We start from the raw sequence: 19231 nt of genomic DNA, 5'->3' as shown, positions 1-19231 counted from the left end.
CCAGTAGAATTTTTTACTATCCTATGTGGCTGAATGGGCCTGTCAGGACCTGCAATCAATCTGGTTGGACATTGAGGCCTCCCAGACAAAATGCTCCCTCATTAATTTGTTGTTTATGGACAAAAGGTGGCACGGTGGTTCAGTGGTTAGCACTCCAGCCTCACAGCACCAGGGTCCCAGGTTTGATTCCAGCCTCAGGTGACTGTCCATGTGGAGTTTGCACATTCTCCCCGTGTCTGCATGGGTTTCCTCCGAGTGCTCCGGTTTCCTCCCACATTCCAAAGATGTGCAGGTCAGGGTGAATTGGCCATGCTAAATTGCCCATAGTGTTAGGTGCATTAGTCAGAGGGAAATGGGTCTGAGTGGGTTACTCTTTGGAAGACCGGTGTGGACTAATTGGGCCAAAGGGCCTGTTTCCACACTGTAGGGAATCTAATCTAATCTAAAAAAATGAGAATTTTTATGAACCACTGCAAAAACCCGATTGTCCTAAACACAGTTAAAGAATGGAGAATGATGTGGTTGGGCGAGGGCAGTTTACAAAAAACTTTCCCTTTCACTCCCATAGTGAGCATGTTGGGATTCCAGCCGGGGTCAATGGACTCTGGTTTTAAGCTCTGGGAGTCCAGAGGAATCTCCTGTTTGGGAGATCTATTTGACAGGGAGGTCATGATGTCCTTCGAGCAGCTGAATCAGAAGTTTGAGCTACCTAGGAGAGATCTCTCTCATTACTTCCATGTTAGAGACTTCATACAAAAAAAGACTACATTGATAGCTAGTCCCTAAAAGTCGGACATGGAGAGGAGAGTGCACTATGGGTGCCCTCTCTGTTAGCACTCTCTTATTAGGAAGTAATGTTTTGAAAGACATTGAACAGCTATGTAGAACCTGGACTCAAGAATTGGGGGTGGAAATCTCATCAGAGATGTGGGAGGATATCTGGGAAAATGTGAGGATGATCTCAATTTGCAATAGGACCCAGGCTATTCAACTGAAGGTACTCCACAGGGCTCACTTGGCACCGGAATGGCTTGCGAAATTTAAGGCAGGCTTGTCTCCAAAGTGCCCCTAGTGTAAAATGGAGGTTAGCACTCTTACTCATTGCTTGTGGTCATGCCACAAACCACAGGTATTGGGATGCCATAGTGAGTGTTTTGGAAGAGGTTTTGGGAACTGAGGTTAAGTTGGATCCAGTGTCCCTCCTTTTGGGTCTTCCAAATCTTCCCTCTTTGGATGCGCGTGGGAAGAAATTGTTTAATATTCTTTCATTCTGTGCGAGGAAGAACATTCTAATGAGCTTGGTGTCAGAGAATCCCTCGGGACTCTTTGAGCTGGCGGAGGTTAGTCATGGAACACATCCCCCTGGACTTCCTCACGAGTATGGTGTGCCAGAAAATGGAATTGTTTCAAGGAACATGGCGACCCTTTTTAAATTATATTGATGCAGACTTATTGCCTATATGTTTAGGGCCTATGTGTAGTCATGGGGGTTCTGTCTGTCAGTCTGGGGACCCCTTTGGGGAAGAATCCTGAACAAATACGGGTTTACTTACTATTGCTCCCAGTGATGGGGAGCTTCGGCGAGATTGCACTACGTGTAGTAATTTAATTGAATATAATTTAAGTTACCTTCTATAACTTGGTTTAATTTTATTTTATTTGTTTATTTATTTTTCTTCTTTTTCAATGGCTATTTATTGAATTGTAGTTTTTGTAGAGGTTTTGTTTTGTTTTTTTTTCGTGTTTCAACAGTTTGTGGTGTAGAGTAGTAGTTTGTTTCCTATTATTGTTATGATATTATAAAGTTGTCACACTATTTTGTAATTTTGTAAAAAACTTAAAATCTTTCTTTTCAATGAAAATATTTACAAAAGAAAATCTACCTCGGCCTTGAGTATACTTAGGACCCAACCTCGACAGCCTCCTTTAGTAAAGAATTCCACAGATTGATTACACTCTGAGAGAAATAAAATCCTCCTTATCTTTGTCTTAAAGGACATCTTCTAACTGTGATATTATGTCCCTTTATCATAGACTGTCCCACAAATGGCAACAATCCCTCCTTTTTTACTCTGCAAAGTCCCATAAGAATCCTGTATGTATCACTGAGGTTTCCTCCCATTTTTCTAAGCATTAATGAGTGCAAGCCAAACCCACTCATAAGAAAATCCCTCCTTACCTAGGATCGAATAAACATTCTCCAGATTGCCTCCAGTGCTAATATATCTTTCTTCCCTATTTAATACTTCATTTCCTTTGAAATAAAGCCCAATATTCCGTTTGCCTTCCCTATTACCAGCTGAACTTGGATGCCAGTTTTTTTTTATGATTTATGCACAGGCATCCCTAAAACCATCTTTCGTGTAGTATTCCGTGGTCTTTCCTAATTTAAGTTATATTCAGCTCTTCTAGTCATCCTGCTAAGATGTGTAACTTCACATTTTTCATATCCAGTTCAGTAGGAGCTGGAGTAGGGAATTCAGCCCCACAAGCCTGCTGTTCAATATGATCATGATTGATCTCATCTCGGTCTCAACTCCACTTTAGTCCTCATTCCCATACAAATCTGTTTATCTTCTCTGTAAATTTACTAAATATCCTGGCATCCACCATACTCTGGGTTGTGAATTCCACAGATTCATGACCCTTTAAGAGGAGTAATTTCTCCTCATCGTTTTACAAATCTACCTAAAATTATGATCTCTCATTCTCGATTGACCCACAATACAAAGCATCCTCTCTATGTCTGCTTTGCCAATCCTTTTAGCATCTCATATACCTCAATCATATCAGTTCTTTCTTGGACCAATCTGTCAAGGAACCAACCAAGTAGCAAATTATTCTGGATTTGGTATTGTGTAATTAGGTGAGATTAATTACTGATCTCAGAGCAAGGATTCCCCAGGAAAGAATTCTACTGTGCTAGAATTTCAATTTCAGTGTGAGGATAAAAAACTGGAATCTCATACTGCATTCTGAAGTTAAGGAAAAGCAATTACATAGGCATGATGACAGATTTTGCCCTAGTGGATTGGGCAGGAAGAGTTAAAGGTAGGACAGTTGATGAGCGGTAGCAGACGTTTTAAGGAGAATTCAATTTGTCCCAATGAAAGTATAGTCCAGAGAGGAAGAAAGATTGTAAAGCTAAGCAAGAAATATAAAGATATCATAAAGACAACAGCTAATGCATTCCATATTGCAAACGCCAGTGGCTGGCTGGAAGATTGTAAAACATTTTCAGCAAAAGATTACCAAAAAAGTAATAAAAAGACTAAAGGTAAATTATGAAAGAAAATTAACGCAAAATATAGAAACGGATAGCAAAACCTTCTGTAAGTATAAAAAAAAGGAAGACAGTAGCTAAGGTGAATGCTGGTCCATTGGAGGATGAAACTGGGGAGTTAAGGTGGGGAATATGGAAATGGCAGAGTCACATAATCAATATTTTGCCTCCGGTTTCACAGTGGAGGACACAATCCCAATAGTAACAGCAAATGCAAAAATTATAGAATGGGTAGAACTTAGAACAATCATCATCACTAGGAAAAATGTACATAGAACACGGAATGATGCAACATAGGAGCAGGCCCTTTGGTCAATCATATCTATGCTGACCATGATGCCATTCTAAACTAATCCTATCTGCCTGCACATGGCCCTTATCTCTTTATTCTTTTGCTGCTCATATATCTGTCTAAATACCTCTTAAACTTTGCCCTCCCATCTGGTTCTACCACCTTCCCTGGCAGTGCATTCGAGGCACCTAATACCTTCTGTGTAAAACATTTTCGTCACACATTTCCTTTAAGTTTTCTGTCTCTCATTTTAAACCTATGACCCCTAATATTTGACATTCCCATACTGGGAAAGAGCCTATCCATGCCTCTCATAATTTTACACACTTCTATCAGAGAACATAATCCAAGTTTGTCCAACCTTTAATTGTAATCCAAGTTTGCCAACCTGTAATCCAGGCAACATCCTAGGAAACTGTTTCTGCATCCTTAGATAGCTTTTAATAATCCAAAAATTCCCTGGATGTAGTCAAGGTTCCAGTAGATTGGAAACATGCTAATATAATGGCCCTTATTCAAAAGGGGAAAGAGGCAGAAAGTAGGGAACTTTAGACCAGCTAGTGTATTATTAAGGAAGCAACAAGAGGACATTCAGAAATTCAAAGTGCAATCATCAGAGTCAGCGTGGTTTTATGAAGGTATATCATGTTCGACTAATTTGCTAGGGTTCTTTGAAAATATAACAAGCAAAGTGGATAGTGAGAATCTGATAAATGAGATATATCGGACTTCCAGAAGGAATTTTATAACGTGCCACACAAAAGATTAATAGACAAGGTCAGATTATATGGGGTTGGCGTAATTTATTAGCTTGGATAGACAATTGCCTAACCAGCAGAAAGCAGAATAACATTGAAGGCGCGGCAATATAATTCAAAGTTAGAATGGAGAATGTCTTGGTGTCAAACTTATAAACTGCATTCATCCAAAACAAATGGAGAGTATTCCATCACACTCCACATTTGTGCTTGGGACTTAGGAGGCGAGTTACACACCAGAAACTTCCTAGGTCATTTCAGAGGGGCAATTAACTCATTGTTCTGAGTCTGGAGTCACATATAGGCTAAACAGACATGAAGAACAGATTTTCTTTAGTAAAAATATTAGTGAATTAGATAGGTTTTGAAGACAAACAACAATGGTTCCATGGTCGTGCTTATGGAAACGTGCTTTTATTTATTGAATTCAAATTCCACCAGCTCCATGGTGTGCCCAGAGCAATGGTGTGGGCCTCTGGATCATTAATCCAGTGACAATACCACAATTATCTCCTTTGTGGGACTCACAGCCTCACAGTCTGACAGAAGTCCAATCTGAAAGCATAACCTTTTACTTCATTTAATGCTATAAAACCCACTCTGTTTTAGGTGAATGGTGTGCCACACACAAAAGATTGTTTTGTCAGTTTTGATTGCTGTTGTGCCAGTACACGATAGTCATTGAAATGGCCATAGTTTATTCCTCAGCCTGTTTGTGCACCAATTTGAAACTGTCAGGAGATGGATTAAACATGATTTAACCCATTCCCACTGAAGATATCTTCCCTATTGTTGTATTACTGCTTGCTCTTGCAATGTTAGAAGGTTAAATCAGCTACGGCTCAACATGACAGCAACAGCCATTATGTGACTGACCATTGATCTAACTGTACTTTGAGTGTCTTTGCACAGCCTCACCTTTTATGATTAGATTAGATTCCTTACACTGTGAAAACAGGCCATTTGGCCCACCAAGTCCACATTGACCTTCTGAGGAGTAACCCACCCAGACCCATTTCCCTCTGACTAATGCACCTAACACTATGGGCAATTTAGCATGGCCAATTCACCTAACTTGCACATCTTTGCACTGTGGGAGGAAACCGGAGCACCCGGAGAAAACCCACGCTGACACGGGGAGAATGTGCAAATTCCACACAGTCACCCAAGGCTGGAGTCGAACCTGGGTACCCAGCGCTGTGAGGCAGCAGTGCTAACCGCTGTGCCACCGTGCCGCCCCACGTACCTGAAATCACAAGCACCCGAAGAATATAGAGTCATAGAGCCACACAGAAACATGTCCTTCAGTCCATCTCTCCCGCGCTGACCAGATATCCCAATATGACCTACTCCCATTTGCCAGCAGTTGGCCCACATCCCTCTAAGCCCTTCCTATTCATATACCATGTTATCATTGTACCTATCTCCACCAATTCCACCTGCAGCTCATTCCATACACACACCACCCTCTGCATGATAAAGTTACCCCTCAGATCCTTTTTAAATATTTCCTCTCTCACCTTAAACCCATGCCTCTAGTTTGGACTCCCGCACCCGAGGAAAAAGACGTTGGCTATTTACCCTACCTCAGTACCTCAGGATTTTTAAAATTTCTATAAGGTGACCCTTCAACCTCTGACACTCCAGGGAAAAAAGCCTCAGGCTATTCAACCTCTCTCTATCACTCAAATTTTCCAATCCTGACAACATCCTTGTCAATTTTATCTGCACCCTCTCAAATTTAACAACATACAGTATTTCCTAAAGAAGGACGAACAGAATTGTACGCAGTATTCTAAAAATAGCTTCACCAATGTCCTACACAGCCGCAACATGATTCCTACACTCAGTGTTCTGTCCAATGAAGGCATGTGTGCCAAACGCCTTCTTCACCACCCTGTCTACATGCAACTCCACTTTCAAGGAAGTATGCATTTGCACTCATAGGTCTCTTTGTTTAGCAACACTCCGCAGGGCCCACATTAAGTGTATAAGTCCAGTCCCAATTTGCCTTACCAAAATGTAACACCTCACACATATCTAACTAAAACTCCATTGGCCACTCCTCAGCCCACTTGCCCATCTGATCAAAGTCCCGTTGTACTCTGAGAGAATCGTTGTCACTGTGGCGAAATAGATCTGGGTAACTCCAGGATACAACAATGTAGCTCAGTGCTAATGTCTAAGGAAATCATGAGTGGCAACCTTATGTGATTTTGTATAACTGAGTCCATAATAACTCAATGTACTGCAGTTTCTTTGAGTGAGCAAGCTGTGACTTGAGTCCACAACAGAGATTTGGACACACAATCCAGGTTAACCCTCTCATTTCTAAATTTAAAAAATTGTCAGTGCTGGAAATCAGAACCAAAAACAGAATTTGCTGGAAAACCTCAGCAATTCTTGAAGTATCTGTGGAGAGAAAGCAGAGTTAATGTTTTGGGTCCAGTGACCCTTCAGAACTGGTTGTAGCCAGTAAAAGGTTGGTATATATAGTAAAGTTGGGGTGGGGAAGAGGAAGGAGGAAACGATTGGTGGAGATGAAGCCCAGAGAGAAAGAAAAACAATTAGGCAGACAAATGAATGGTTAAACGTCAACCTGGAAGAATAATGTTAGGGACTATTAGTGGTTAACAATGGGTTGTTTGTGGTAGCAGCCCATGTGATAACAAGGCCTCTTGTGTAGGGGTTCGGTAAGGACATGGGAGAAGGTACTCAAGATAAAGTTGTTGAATTTAATATTGAGTTCTGAAAGCTGCAGGATTCCGAAACAGAAGATGAGGTGCTGTTCTTCCAGCTTACTAAGCTTCATTGGAGCACTGCTGCAAGCCTGAGACAGAGATGTTGGACAGGGAACACAGTGGGGTGTTGAAGAAGCAGGTAACTGGAGCTCAGGGTCATGTTTGCAGATAAAACTTCGGTATTCGGCAAAGCGGTCACCCAGTTTCCATGGAGACCACATCATGTGCATCAGAGGCATCAGATCCAAGCTCCCCACCAGCCCACCCCTCACCCACGGCACCTTCCCCTGCCACCGCAGAAAGTGCAAAACCTGTGCCCACACCTTCCTCTCATCTCCGTCCAAGGCCCCAAAGGGTCTTTCCACATCTGGCAGAAATTTACCTATACTTCCACACACATTATCTACTGTATCCGTTGCACCCAATGTGATCTACATCGGAAAGACAGGACATCAACTTGCGGATTGTTTCAGAGAATATCTCTGAGACATCCACACCAACCAACTCCACTGCCTCATGGCTGAACATTTTGACTCCCCCTCCCACTCCACCAAGGACATGCAGGTCATGGGCTTCCTCCATCACCAAATCCTTGCCACCCAACGCTTGGAAGAAGAACGCCTCATCTTTGGCCTTGAGACCCTGCAACCACGAAGGATCAGTATGGATTTCATCTCCCCTCCCCCCAACCTTATCCTAATCCCAAGTCTCCAACTTGACATCGCCCTCATGAACGGTCCTACCTGTCCATCTTCCTTCCTTCCCACCCATCCGCTCCACCCTGTTTCCAAACCTATACCTTCACCCCCACCTTCATCTGCTTACTGCATTCTCAGCTACCTTTTCCCCAGCTCCATCTCCCTCCCATTTTTATCTCAGCCCCTTGGCCCACAACCCTAATTTCTGATGAAGAGCTTATGCTCAAAATGCCAATTCTCCTGTTCCTTGGATGCTGCCTGACCTATTGTGTTTTTCCAGTGTCATATACTTGACTCTGGTCTCCTGAATCTGCAGTCCTCACTTTCTCATGCTCCACATCGTGCACAGTAAGTATAGTAGAATAGATTGAGTGAAATGCATGTAAATCACTGCTTCACCTAGAAGATGTGTTGGGAAGCTCAGCACAGGAAGAACAGCGCCTCATTTTCTGCTTGGGAACTCTGCAGCTTTCTGGTAGCTCATTGGTCCATGGAAGTAACAAACAAATAGTTATCAGTGAATCAGTGTTTCTTGATAACTTGTCAATGACTCCTCCCATTGCTTTGATGATGATTGAACAGACTTATGAGGCATTTGTTGGCCAAATCGGATTTGCCCTGCTGTTTGTGCACATGCTTGGTACTTCTCTTGGCATGTTCCCTTACACTTTTCAATAAACTAAATTCGCCACAGGCATGATGGTAATGATACCCCATGTGGGATATGTTAGACCATTGTTTACAGATTCTGCTCATGATACCTAGGAGATACCTAGTAAACTTCCAAGATCTGTTCTGAATTAACTAAGTATTCAAGTGATAGTCACAATATATTTAATATGCCAAAAACAGGCCTAACTAATCCCAGAGTTGTCACAGATGTGAAAAGATTCAATGAAACTGTCCAAAATATCCAATTTACCTGGCTGCCAACCCCAGGTCAAAAGAATACACTCACCAGATATCTGTACTTGAAAGGAAAACGTATAACTCACCATAGCTTAACTCTACCCCTTTTTCAGAATGCCCAATGCATATACAAACAGACAAACAAAGTTAAGACAAGACTCAAATCACAGAATTGTTACAATGCAAAAGGAGACCATTTGGCCCCATTATGCCCTGAACCAATTTTATCACCTAGTGGCAATCTCCTGCCTTTTCCTTATATCCTTGCATACCATTTCCATTCAAGTAACAGCATTGTCCTCTTGAATGCCTCGATCAAACCTGGCTCCACCATATTTCCAGAAATTTCCAAGTATTATGGATTTGGAAGGAAGATAAAATCTCAGTGAAGCACAGTTCTGGCACTGGTCTGGATTATAGGTGTCACCTTCTTTCTGATTCGTTTTAACTATTTGATGAGAACATCAGGTGTGGACACACAATTTCTCAATTTTTCACTCACCAGTTGTGGATTTACCCTTTCAGCCGTCTTAGTAGGTGGTTTTATCCTCTTTTCCTTTCAAGGGGATAATTTTCAGACAGAGTACTTAGCTGCTTGGGATTTTCTTTTATTTTTCCAGTCACCAAAGGGAGAGCAATGACTTCTTCTTCAGCTGCCCCACTCAAGAAGGCATGCTGATACTCAAGCCTAACTACTCCTGAGGCTACACAAAAGTTAAAGATTTAAGCAAATCACTCAAAAGTCCCTGATATTCCTGTCTGATGGATTGAGGTTAACAGAAAACACTGACCATGTTTCTGTATTTCACAAGAACTATAATTTATTATAAATAAGTCAGATCTAACTCTAAGCAAGTGGAAATATGAATTATTAACATATATCTGTAGTCTGGAACTCTGCCCACTTCTTAAACCCCTACACACATGTGCAGATAACCTCAGGCAAACAATAAACAGGTATGGATGTTATGGGCGAAGCTAGAAATTACCAATGTCCACAAAACATTCCTAGTGTGAAATTGTTTCATACTGTACAACCACATGTTAACTAATTAAACCAAAAATAATGATCATTCAAGCCGGGTATCATTTTCACATCTGATTTGTCTAATAGTACCATCAGCTGTAATCATTAAATTGTTATAGTCGGTGTTCCTCCAAATCTCCAAATACCTAGTCCTTCTGTTCTTCCTCACCATCCCTATCTGTTGAAATGAAGCTTTACTACATTAGCTCCTACTCTTGCTGAGCTCCCAGTATTCAATTGTCGAGTTTCTCCAACTCCCTCCCTCTTTTCCTTGCCCATTGTAATCTTACAACCAAATTACAGATTTTAAAATCAAGGTGAATGACTGCTTACCAGTTTATGATCGCCTGCTTTTTCGTATCTTGCACTATAATTTTAAGGCAAATACTTCTCTTCCATATCTTGTCAGGGAAGTGGATTTTGCTGCTTGTAAATTATGAGGCTGAAATGAAAAACTTCAATTTATCTGATAAAATTAAGGACTGTCTGATGCTTTCATTCCACTTTTATTTAAGGTAGGCCTGAATCTTTTCATCAAGAGAGCCAACAGATTTAACCCTGCAACCCGCTCACTCATCCAGCGGTTTGTGCCATTTCCTGCTGTAGGTACGTAAGACTTGTATTATCATCTGAAAGGAATGCTGAAAATGAGCATTTTTTAATCTCCCTGATTGCTTTCACTTTTGTCCCTGCAACCCTTTTTACATAATCTTGCATTCCCTATGTCAGCCTTTCAGTATTTTCTCATTTGCTTCCATATAACCGTTTGGTTTATTGTTGACGTCTGCCTTTGTTGAGAGGAGCTCCCAAGATCTGGTCCATATTTTCTAGATTTTCACCATTGATCTTAATCACTGGGGGGAGATGTTGTGCTGTGAGAGCTGGTTAGAAGATTACATTAGTTTATTTGGTCTTTAGTAAAAGTATAATGTCCCTATTCAGTGGTAATACTGTACAAGTCAGATTCCAGAGTGAAACCTGGCATTTTCAACAAAACAAAAACGTATTACACAAAATAAAACCATGAACTAAACAATAATATACAAGGATTACTGGAACCATCCCATTAAAACATCAGAAAGTAAGAGTCAATCCCTTGTACCCCAGCAATACCTTTCACAGACCTTCAGAACTCAGTGAAGATGACCCTATCTCCACACTAAAACATGTTGCTCAACTGGACTAGCTATAATTGGTTTTATTTTAGCAAACTGCTGAGCCTTCGCTTGATAATATTTTCTTTAGTTAATATGTCTTCCTGAGATCATGAAACAAACTACTAATTTGGTTCATAAGGACATAAGATCGAAACAGGTGCAGGTAATTCAGCTTCTCGAGCCTGCTCCAGTCGTGGCTTATCTCATCTTAGCCTCAATTCAACTTTCCAGCCCATTAGTTGAACATACTAAGAAAAATAGAATTTATTCCAGTCCAGACTGTTTATAGATTACTGATAATAATACCTGTGCTGTTATGGACCACTTCTTTCTGCATGAGCCTGCTTCTGGCTATCTTTCTCTTTCTCTCTGGAGTCTTAAAAATTAAGTCAACAAACATCCCCCCCAAATGATTTGCTGGTCTTTCAGCTGGAATTACATGACTTCTTGTAAGTGCTGTTTTGAACTCAGCGTTCAGAATTATGTTCTGACTTTATTCGAAAAGATCTGATCTTTGCGGAACTAAGAAGCTACGACTGTGTTTACTGACACTAGGGTATGCACACTATGTGTTGTTTAAATTTGTGCAGAAGCATTTCAGCAAGTTGAGATATGTGAGGAAATGCAAGGTACGGGGTTCAGGGACATGGAGTGGGGAGCAGGATTTGGGGGTGTGGCCATGAGAGAGGGGTCACAGGATGGGATGGAAGGGGAGGAGCTCCCACCCAAGTCTTCACTCTCCCTTTCACCCTGCCACCCCATTTCTTCACTCCCCCACATCCTCACTTTAGCCCTCTAATAGAGTCATCCAGCACAGAAACAGACCCAACCAGTCTGTCCAGCTGCCTGCTCCTGACCCATACCCCTCCAAATCTTTCCTACTCATGTACTTATCCAAATGTCTTAAATATTGTAATTGTGCCCAGATCCACCACTTCCTCAGGAATTTCATTCCACATAAACCACTCTCTGTGTAAAAAAATTGCTCCTCATGTCTTTTTTAAATCTCTCTCCTCTCACCTTAAAAATGTAGCTTCCAGTCTTGAAGTGCCCTATCCTAGGGAAAAGACACCTACCATTAACCTCTCATGATTTTACAAACTTCTATAAAGTCACCTCTCAACCTCCCATGCTCCAGAGGAAAAAGGCCCAGCCTGTTCAACCTTTCTTTATAACTCAAACTCTGTCCTCACTTCCCCTCACTTCCTCACCACTCTACTCACCTTGTGCGCCCTCAATCCCCTCCCATCCCACATCCTCAATCAGTTCCATGTCCCCACTCCTCTCCTTCCACCACCACAACACCCCCATTTCCCCCAGCCCCATTCCATTTCCTCACTCCCGACAATTGATTGCTGTTTTAAAATCACGCTTTCTCTGAGCATACGCTCAGTGCAGCCTTTGTGTATGGCTTTATATGTTAACCTGACATGATGATGCAGCCAGGCTGGAATCATGCTTATGCATATTTCCAGACCCGTGCACATGTGCAATTGCTCGCCTTTGCACATGTTAGCAGATATTGTCAAAAATGAAATCTATTTCTCCCCCATTTTAGAATTCAAGTCTCAATAATAATAGTAATAAATTATGAAGCTTCATCACAAAAGGCCCATTTTCTCATATTGTTTGGAGAAGATGTCGACAATGAGCTGAAGTTCAGTACTTGAGAGTGCACTTACACAAGCATCAGCCAAATTCCGGAGCTCATTGACTGAAGTTGAAATAGTTTGGGTTTGGATTGAAAGTTGTGTAGGTTGGATGCCTGTGGGAAATTTAGTGGAGGCAGGGTACCGTATTACAGTGAGGAAAATTCAGAAGAGGTTAATGAAATGACACAGCCTTATTTGGCCCCAGATTTCACTGAGCATTCATTCTCATGGTAGGGATCATAGGCTTACGTATCATCGAAGAATAGGCAGAGATTATTGACAAATTTCTGAAGGGAGCCACATTTCAGGAGTATAAGCTTTTATGGTTGACAGAGTAACAGTCTTTCATGAATGACAGTTGATGTTATTCCTTGTATAGTCGGAGATCACAAAATTCATCGTCCCCCCAAGTCCCCATATACTTGGACAATCTACAGAAACCATCTGTCAGCAATGGAGAAGCACCACCAGAGGTACATTCACAGGATTCTACAAATCCAGTCACAAACCCTGGACATTTAGGAAGGCAAATTCAGTGTTAGCATTCATTTCAATAGGGCTAGAATTCAAGAGCAGAGAGGTACTGCTGAGGCTATATTATGCTCTGGTCAGACCATATTTGAAATATTGTGAACAATTTTGTGCCCTGTACCTAAGGTAGGATGAGTTGGCATGGCAGGCTTCGTTTACAAGAACGATCCTGGGGATGAAGGGCTTGCACATCCCACCCTGGCAATGTTTTTCTACAACCTCTACCATTGGGGAGAGGGTACAGAAGCCTGAACACACGCACCAGCTGGGTTTGAAACAGTTTCTACTCTATTGTTGTTAGAATACTGAATGGACTCACAAACTCTTAACATTTGCCTGTGCCTGTGTTTTTTGTTTTTACTGCTGTTACTATTAATTACTATCTATGCTACTTAACTATGTGATCTGCCTGTATTATTCACAGTACAAAGCTTTACACTGTGCCTCGGTACACGTGACAAAAGATTCAATTCGATTCAACTCAGTTGTCATATGAGGAACAGTTGTGGAGTCTAGGTGTGTACTTGATAGGGTTCAAAAGGATGAGGGGAGACCTGATTGAAACTTACAGAACACTGAGAAGCCGAGATAGAGTGGACGTGGAGAAGATATTTCCACTGGTAGGAGACACTAGGACCCAAGGGCACAGCCTCAGAGTGAGTGGACAACATTTAAACTGAGATGAGGAGGAATTTCTTCAGCCAAGGTTGGTCAATCTGTGAAACTCATTGCTACAGAGGGCTGTGGAGGCCAAGTCATTGAATATTTTTGAGTCAGAGGTTCTGCATGATAGGGTAATAGAGCAGAGTCACTGGACCGAATGGCCTAATTCTAGCCGTATATCTTATGGTCTTATGGAGGTGAAAAGTTGTCCACCAACAGCATTCTCTCACAAACTAATGACTCACAATCACTCAAAACTATCTCCACTAGTCAGGGCATTCATTTGGGTTCCTGACTCCAGACTCCTGAAAGAACTGCTTGACTCAGAATGCAGTGAGAGAAAGACAATCCCAAAATAACAGCTTCTCCAGTGTCCTCAAAACATCCCTGAAAAGTACAACCACCCTCTCTAACTCATGCAAGACCCTGACATGTGATCAGCCAAAATGGAGAAGATTCATTTGTTCACATCAAGAGACTTCATTTGGAATGGGAAGAAGTGAAGTTGAGGATTTGGAGAGAACATAGGCTCATTGAGATGTACAGCACGGAAACAGACTCTGCGGTCAACTTAACTACCTGATTCTCTGAACGCTGCATGTGGCAGAGTCTGCAGATTGCACATTGGATTTCTCAGCCATTTCAGAACATACCAAATTGGAGTGGAAGCATTATGTCCTTCATCCCAAGAAGCCACATAACAACATTTTATCCTTCCCTTTCTTTATCCCCCCTCACTTCCTGTGTACTCCCTTCCAGTTAATTGTCGACTTGCTATCATTTTGAATGTCTAATTTACCATTTTCTCTACGTGCTGTGATCTTGCAAAGCCCCATCTGCATTTATTTGTCTTGCCCTCTTTATGTCTATATTTATCTCTTCACATTACAACAATAGCTACTCTTCAAATCTACTTCTTTGGCTATTAAGCCCTTGAGGGCATACTGTCTTGAAAGGTGTTACAGAAATGATTCCGGGGAACGAAGTGGCGTAAGTGGAGCATGTCAGTAAGTATTCAACAAATAATGATCACAGTATCATTAATTTCTACATTGGCTCTGCTTTCTAAAGTTTTAAAGACAACTTGCATTCATATGGTGTATTTAATGTTTGAAAAGTCCAAAGTACTTCACACAGCATTATCAAACAAAATGTGACATTTCACCACATATGGAAATGTTGACACAATTGTTCAAGTATATTAGAGTCACAAGGCTTTGGAATGCATTTTAATGAAGAGAAAATGAGAGATATTTGTGAAGGTTAGGGCCTAGACAGCTGTAGCCCTTACCAGCTGAGAGTATAACTGCCACAATGGAAGAAAAAAAATTCAGTATGCACAAAATCCAGAATCAGGATAGGGTAATGATCTCAGAGTGGGTTACAGACATCTTGTAGCATTATAAGACTGATATCAATAAGTTTGAGTCATGGAGGTTCTGGACAAGATTTAAAATGGACCCAAGAGGCTATTTCACACAGAGGTAGTTCTTGTATGAAATGAGCTGCCAGAAGATGCCAGAAGTATAAGGAATAAGGTAGGTGAACTTGCAGCGTGGGTTGGTACCTGGGACTTCGATGTTGTGGCCATTACAGAGACGTGGGTAGAACAGGGACAAGAATGGCTGTTGCACGTTCCAGGGTTCAAATGTTTTAGTAGGATCAGACATGGGGGTAAAAAAGGGGGAGGCGTGGCATTACTTGTCAAAGACAGTATCACAGCAGTGGAATGGACGATGGAAGAGGACTTGCCATCTGAGGTAGTTTGGGCTGAGGTTAGAAATAGGAAAGGTGAGGTCACCCTGTTAGGTGTTTTCTACAGGCCTCCTAATAGTCCTAGAGAAGTAGAGGATAATATTGCGAGGATGATTCAGGAAAAGAGTGAAGGTAGCAGGGTGGTTGTTATGGGGGACTTTAACTTCCCAGATATTGACTGGGAGAGCTATAGCTCGAGTTCATTAGATGGGTCGGTGTTTGTACAATGTGTGCAGGAGGGTTTCCTGACACAATATGTCGACAGGCCAACAAGAGGGGAGGCTATATTGGATTTGGTTCTAGGTAATGAACCAGGCCAGGTGTTAGACTTAGAGGTAGGTGAGCACTTCGGGGACAGTGACCACAACTCGGTGACTTTTACTTTAGTGATGGAGAGGGATAATTGTGCGCCGCAGGGCAAGAGCTATAGCTGGGGGCAGGGAAATTATGATGCAGTGAGGCATGACTTAGGATGTGTGGATTGGAAAAACAGGCTTCAAGAGAAGAACACTAATGAGATGTGGGGATTGTTCAAGGAGCAGCTACTGCGTGTCCTCGATAGGTATGTACCAGTCAGGCATGGTGTAAAGGGCCTTGTGAGGCAGCCGTGGTTTAGTAAGGAATTGGAGTCCCTTGTGAAAGGGAAGAAGGCGGCATATGTAAAGATGAGGCGTGAAGGTTCAGTTGGGGCGATTGAGAGTTATAAGGTAGCCAGGAAGGAGCTAAAGAGGGAGCTAAGAGAAGCGAGAAGGGGACATGAAAAGTCTTTAGCTGGTAGGATTAGGGAAAACCCAAAGGCTTTCTATAGGTATGTCAAGAATAAAAGGATGACTAGGGTAGGTATCGGTCCAGTCAAGGATAGTAGTGGGAAGTTGTGTGTGGAGGCGGAGGAGATTGGAGAGACATTAAATCAGTACTTTTCATCAGTATTCACTCAGGAACAGGACACTGTTGCTGATGTGAATATGGAATCACAAATAATTAGAATGGATGCCCTGGAAATATGCAGGGAGGAGGTTTTGGGAATATTGGAAAGGATGAATATAGATAAGTCTCCTGGGCCTGATGGCATTTACCCCAGGATCCTATGGGAAGCTAGGGAGGAGATAGCAGAGCCATTGGCCTGGATTTTTATGTCGTCATTGTCTACGGGAATAGTACCAGAGGACTGGAGGATAGCGAATGTGGTCCCATTGTTCAAGAAAGGGAGTAGGGATAGCCCTAGTAACTATAGGCCAGTGAGTCTGACTTCAGTGGTGGGCAAAGTCTTAGAGAGAATGGTAAGGGATAAGATTTATGAACATCTGGGTAGGAATAACGTGATCAGGGATAGCCAGCATGGTTTTGTGAAGGGCAGGTCGTGCCTCACAAACCTTATTGAGTTCTTTGAGAAGGTGACTAAGGAAGTGGATGAGAGTAAAGCAGTAGATGTTGTGTATATGGATTTTAGTAAGGCGTTCGATAAGGTTCCCCATGGTAGGCTAATGCTAAAACTTCGGAGGTATGGCATTGAGGATACATTAGAGGTTTGGATTAGGAATTGGCTGGCTGGAAGGAGACAGAGGGTAGTAGTTGATGGATTATGTTCATCTTGGAGCGCAGTTACTAGTGGTGTACCACAAGGATCTGTTTTGGGACCATTGCTTTTTGTTATATTTATAAATGATCTAGAGGAAGGACTTGAAAGCTGGGTAAGCAAGTTTGCGGATGACACAAAAGTCGGTGGAGTTGTGGATAGTGAGGAAGGAAGTGGTAGGTTACAGCGGGATATAGATAAGTTGCAGAGCTGGGCGGAAATGTGGCAAATGGAATTCAATGTAGCTAAGTGCGAAGTCGTTCACTTTGGTAGGAATAACAAGATGATGGATTACTGGGCTAATGGTAGGCTACTTGGTAGTGTGGATGAGCAGAGGGATCTTGGTGTCTATGTACACAGATCTCTGAAAGTTGCCACCCAGGTAAATAGTGCTGTGAGGAAGGCATATGGTGTACTGGGCTTTATTGGCAGAGGAATTGAGTTCCGGAGTCCTGAGGTCATGTTGCAGTTGTATAAGACTCTGGTGAGGCCTCACCTGGAGTATTGTGTGCAGTTTTGGTCACCATACTATAGGAAGGATGTGGAAGCTTTAGAACGAGTGCAGAGGAGGTTTACCAGGATGTTGCCTGGAATGGTAGGAAAATCTTATGAGGAAAGGCTGAGGCACTTGGGGCTGTTCTCATTGGAGAAGAGAAGGTTTAGGGGAGATCTGATAGAAGTGTATAAGATGATTAGGGGTTTAGATAGGGTAGATACTAAGAACCTTTTACCGCTAATGGAGTCAGGTGTTACTAGGGGACATAGCTTTAAATTAAGGGGTGGTAGGTAAAGGACAGATGTTAGGGGTAGATTCTTCACACAGCGGGTTGTGAGTTCATGGAATGCCCTGCCCGTATCAGTGGTGAACTCTCCTTCTTTATGGTCATTTAAGCGGGCATTGGATAGGCATTTGGAAGTTATTGGGCTAGTATAGGTTAGGTAGGATTCGGTCGGCGCAACATCGAGGGCCGAAGGGCCTGTACTGCGCTGTATCCTTCTATGTTCTATGTTCTATAAGACGTGTTGGAGACTGATACAATTACAAAATTTAAAAGACATCTGGATAGGTACGTGAACAGGAAGGGCTCAGAGGGAAATGGGTGAAATGCTGGCAAATGGGACCAGATTAATTTAGGATATCTGGTCAACATGGGCAAGTTGGAGTCTGTTTCCGTGTTGTACAACTCTATGTCACAGAGATGTACAGCACGGAAACAGACCCTTCGGTCCAACTCGTCCATGCTGCCCAGTTATCCCAACCCAGTCTAGTCCCACCTGCCAGCACCTGGCCAATATCCTTTCAAAACCTTCTTATTCATATACCCATTCAAATGCCTTGTAAATGTTGCAATTGTACTAGCCTCCACCACTTCCTCTGGCAGCGCATTCCATTAATGTACCACCCTCTGCATGAAAATGTTGCCCCTCAGGTGTCTTTTATATCTTTCCCCTCTCACCCTAAACCTATGCCCTCTAGTCTGGACTCCCCCAACCCAGGGAAAAGACTTTGTCTCTTTATCCTATCCGTGCTCCTCATGAGTTTGTAAACCTCTATAAGGTCAACCCTCAGCCTCTTCCTATAGTTCAAATCCTCCAACCCTGGCAACACCCTTGTAAATCTTTTCTGAACCCTTTCAAGTTTTATAACTTCTTTCTGATAGGAAGGAGAGTAGAATTGCATGCAATATTCCAAAAGTAGCTTCACTAATTTCCTGTACGCTCACAATGTAACCTCCCAACTTCTTCCTGTACTTAATATTCTGACCAATAAAGGAAAGCATACCAAACGCCTTCTTCACTATGCTATCTACCTGCGACTCCACTTTCAAGGAGCTATGAACCTGTACTCCAAGGTTTCTTTGTTCAGCAACACTCCCTAGGACCTTGCCATTAAGTGTATAAGTCCTGCTAAGATTTGCTTTCCCAAAATACAGCACCTCACACTTATCTGAATTAATTTCCATCTGCCACTTCTCAGCCCATTGGCCCATCTGGTCAAGATCCCGTTGTAATCCGAGGCAATCTTCTTCGTTGTCCACTACAACTCCAAATTTGGTGTTATCTGAAAATTTCCTAACTATACCTCTTGTGCTCACATCCAAATGATTTATATAAATGACGAAAAAACGTGGACTCAGCACCGATCTTTGTGGCACTCCACTGGTCACAGGCGTCCAGTCTGAAAAACA

At 42.2% G+C, this 19231-nt stretch overlaps 1 protein-coding gene across 1 annotated transcript in view; it reads left to right on the top strand.

Moving 5' to 3' along the window:
- LOC132817603 (sideroflexin-5-like) overlaps window positions 1–19231 on the top strand; it is a 329512-nt gene that overhangs the window by 162215 nt on the left and 148066 nt on the right. The window contains exon 10 of the mRNA XM_060828111.1: window positions 10224–10314. Within this exon, the coding sequence (XP_060684094.1) occupies window positions 10224–10314 (91 nt within the window). The remainder of the gene's footprint in view (window positions 1–10223; window positions 10315–19231) is intronic.

Source organism: Hemiscyllium ocellatum, chromosome 1 (assembly GCF_020745735.1).
Source record: "Hemiscyllium ocellatum isolate sHemOce1 chromosome 1, sHemOce1.pat.X.cur, whole genome shotgun sequence".
NCBI lineage: Eukaryota > Metazoa > Chordata > Chondrichthyes > Orectolobiformes > Hemiscylliidae > Hemiscyllium > Hemiscyllium ocellatum.
Note: the sequence above shows the minus strand (reverse complement) of the source record. Positions and strands in the feature narration are given on the sequence as shown.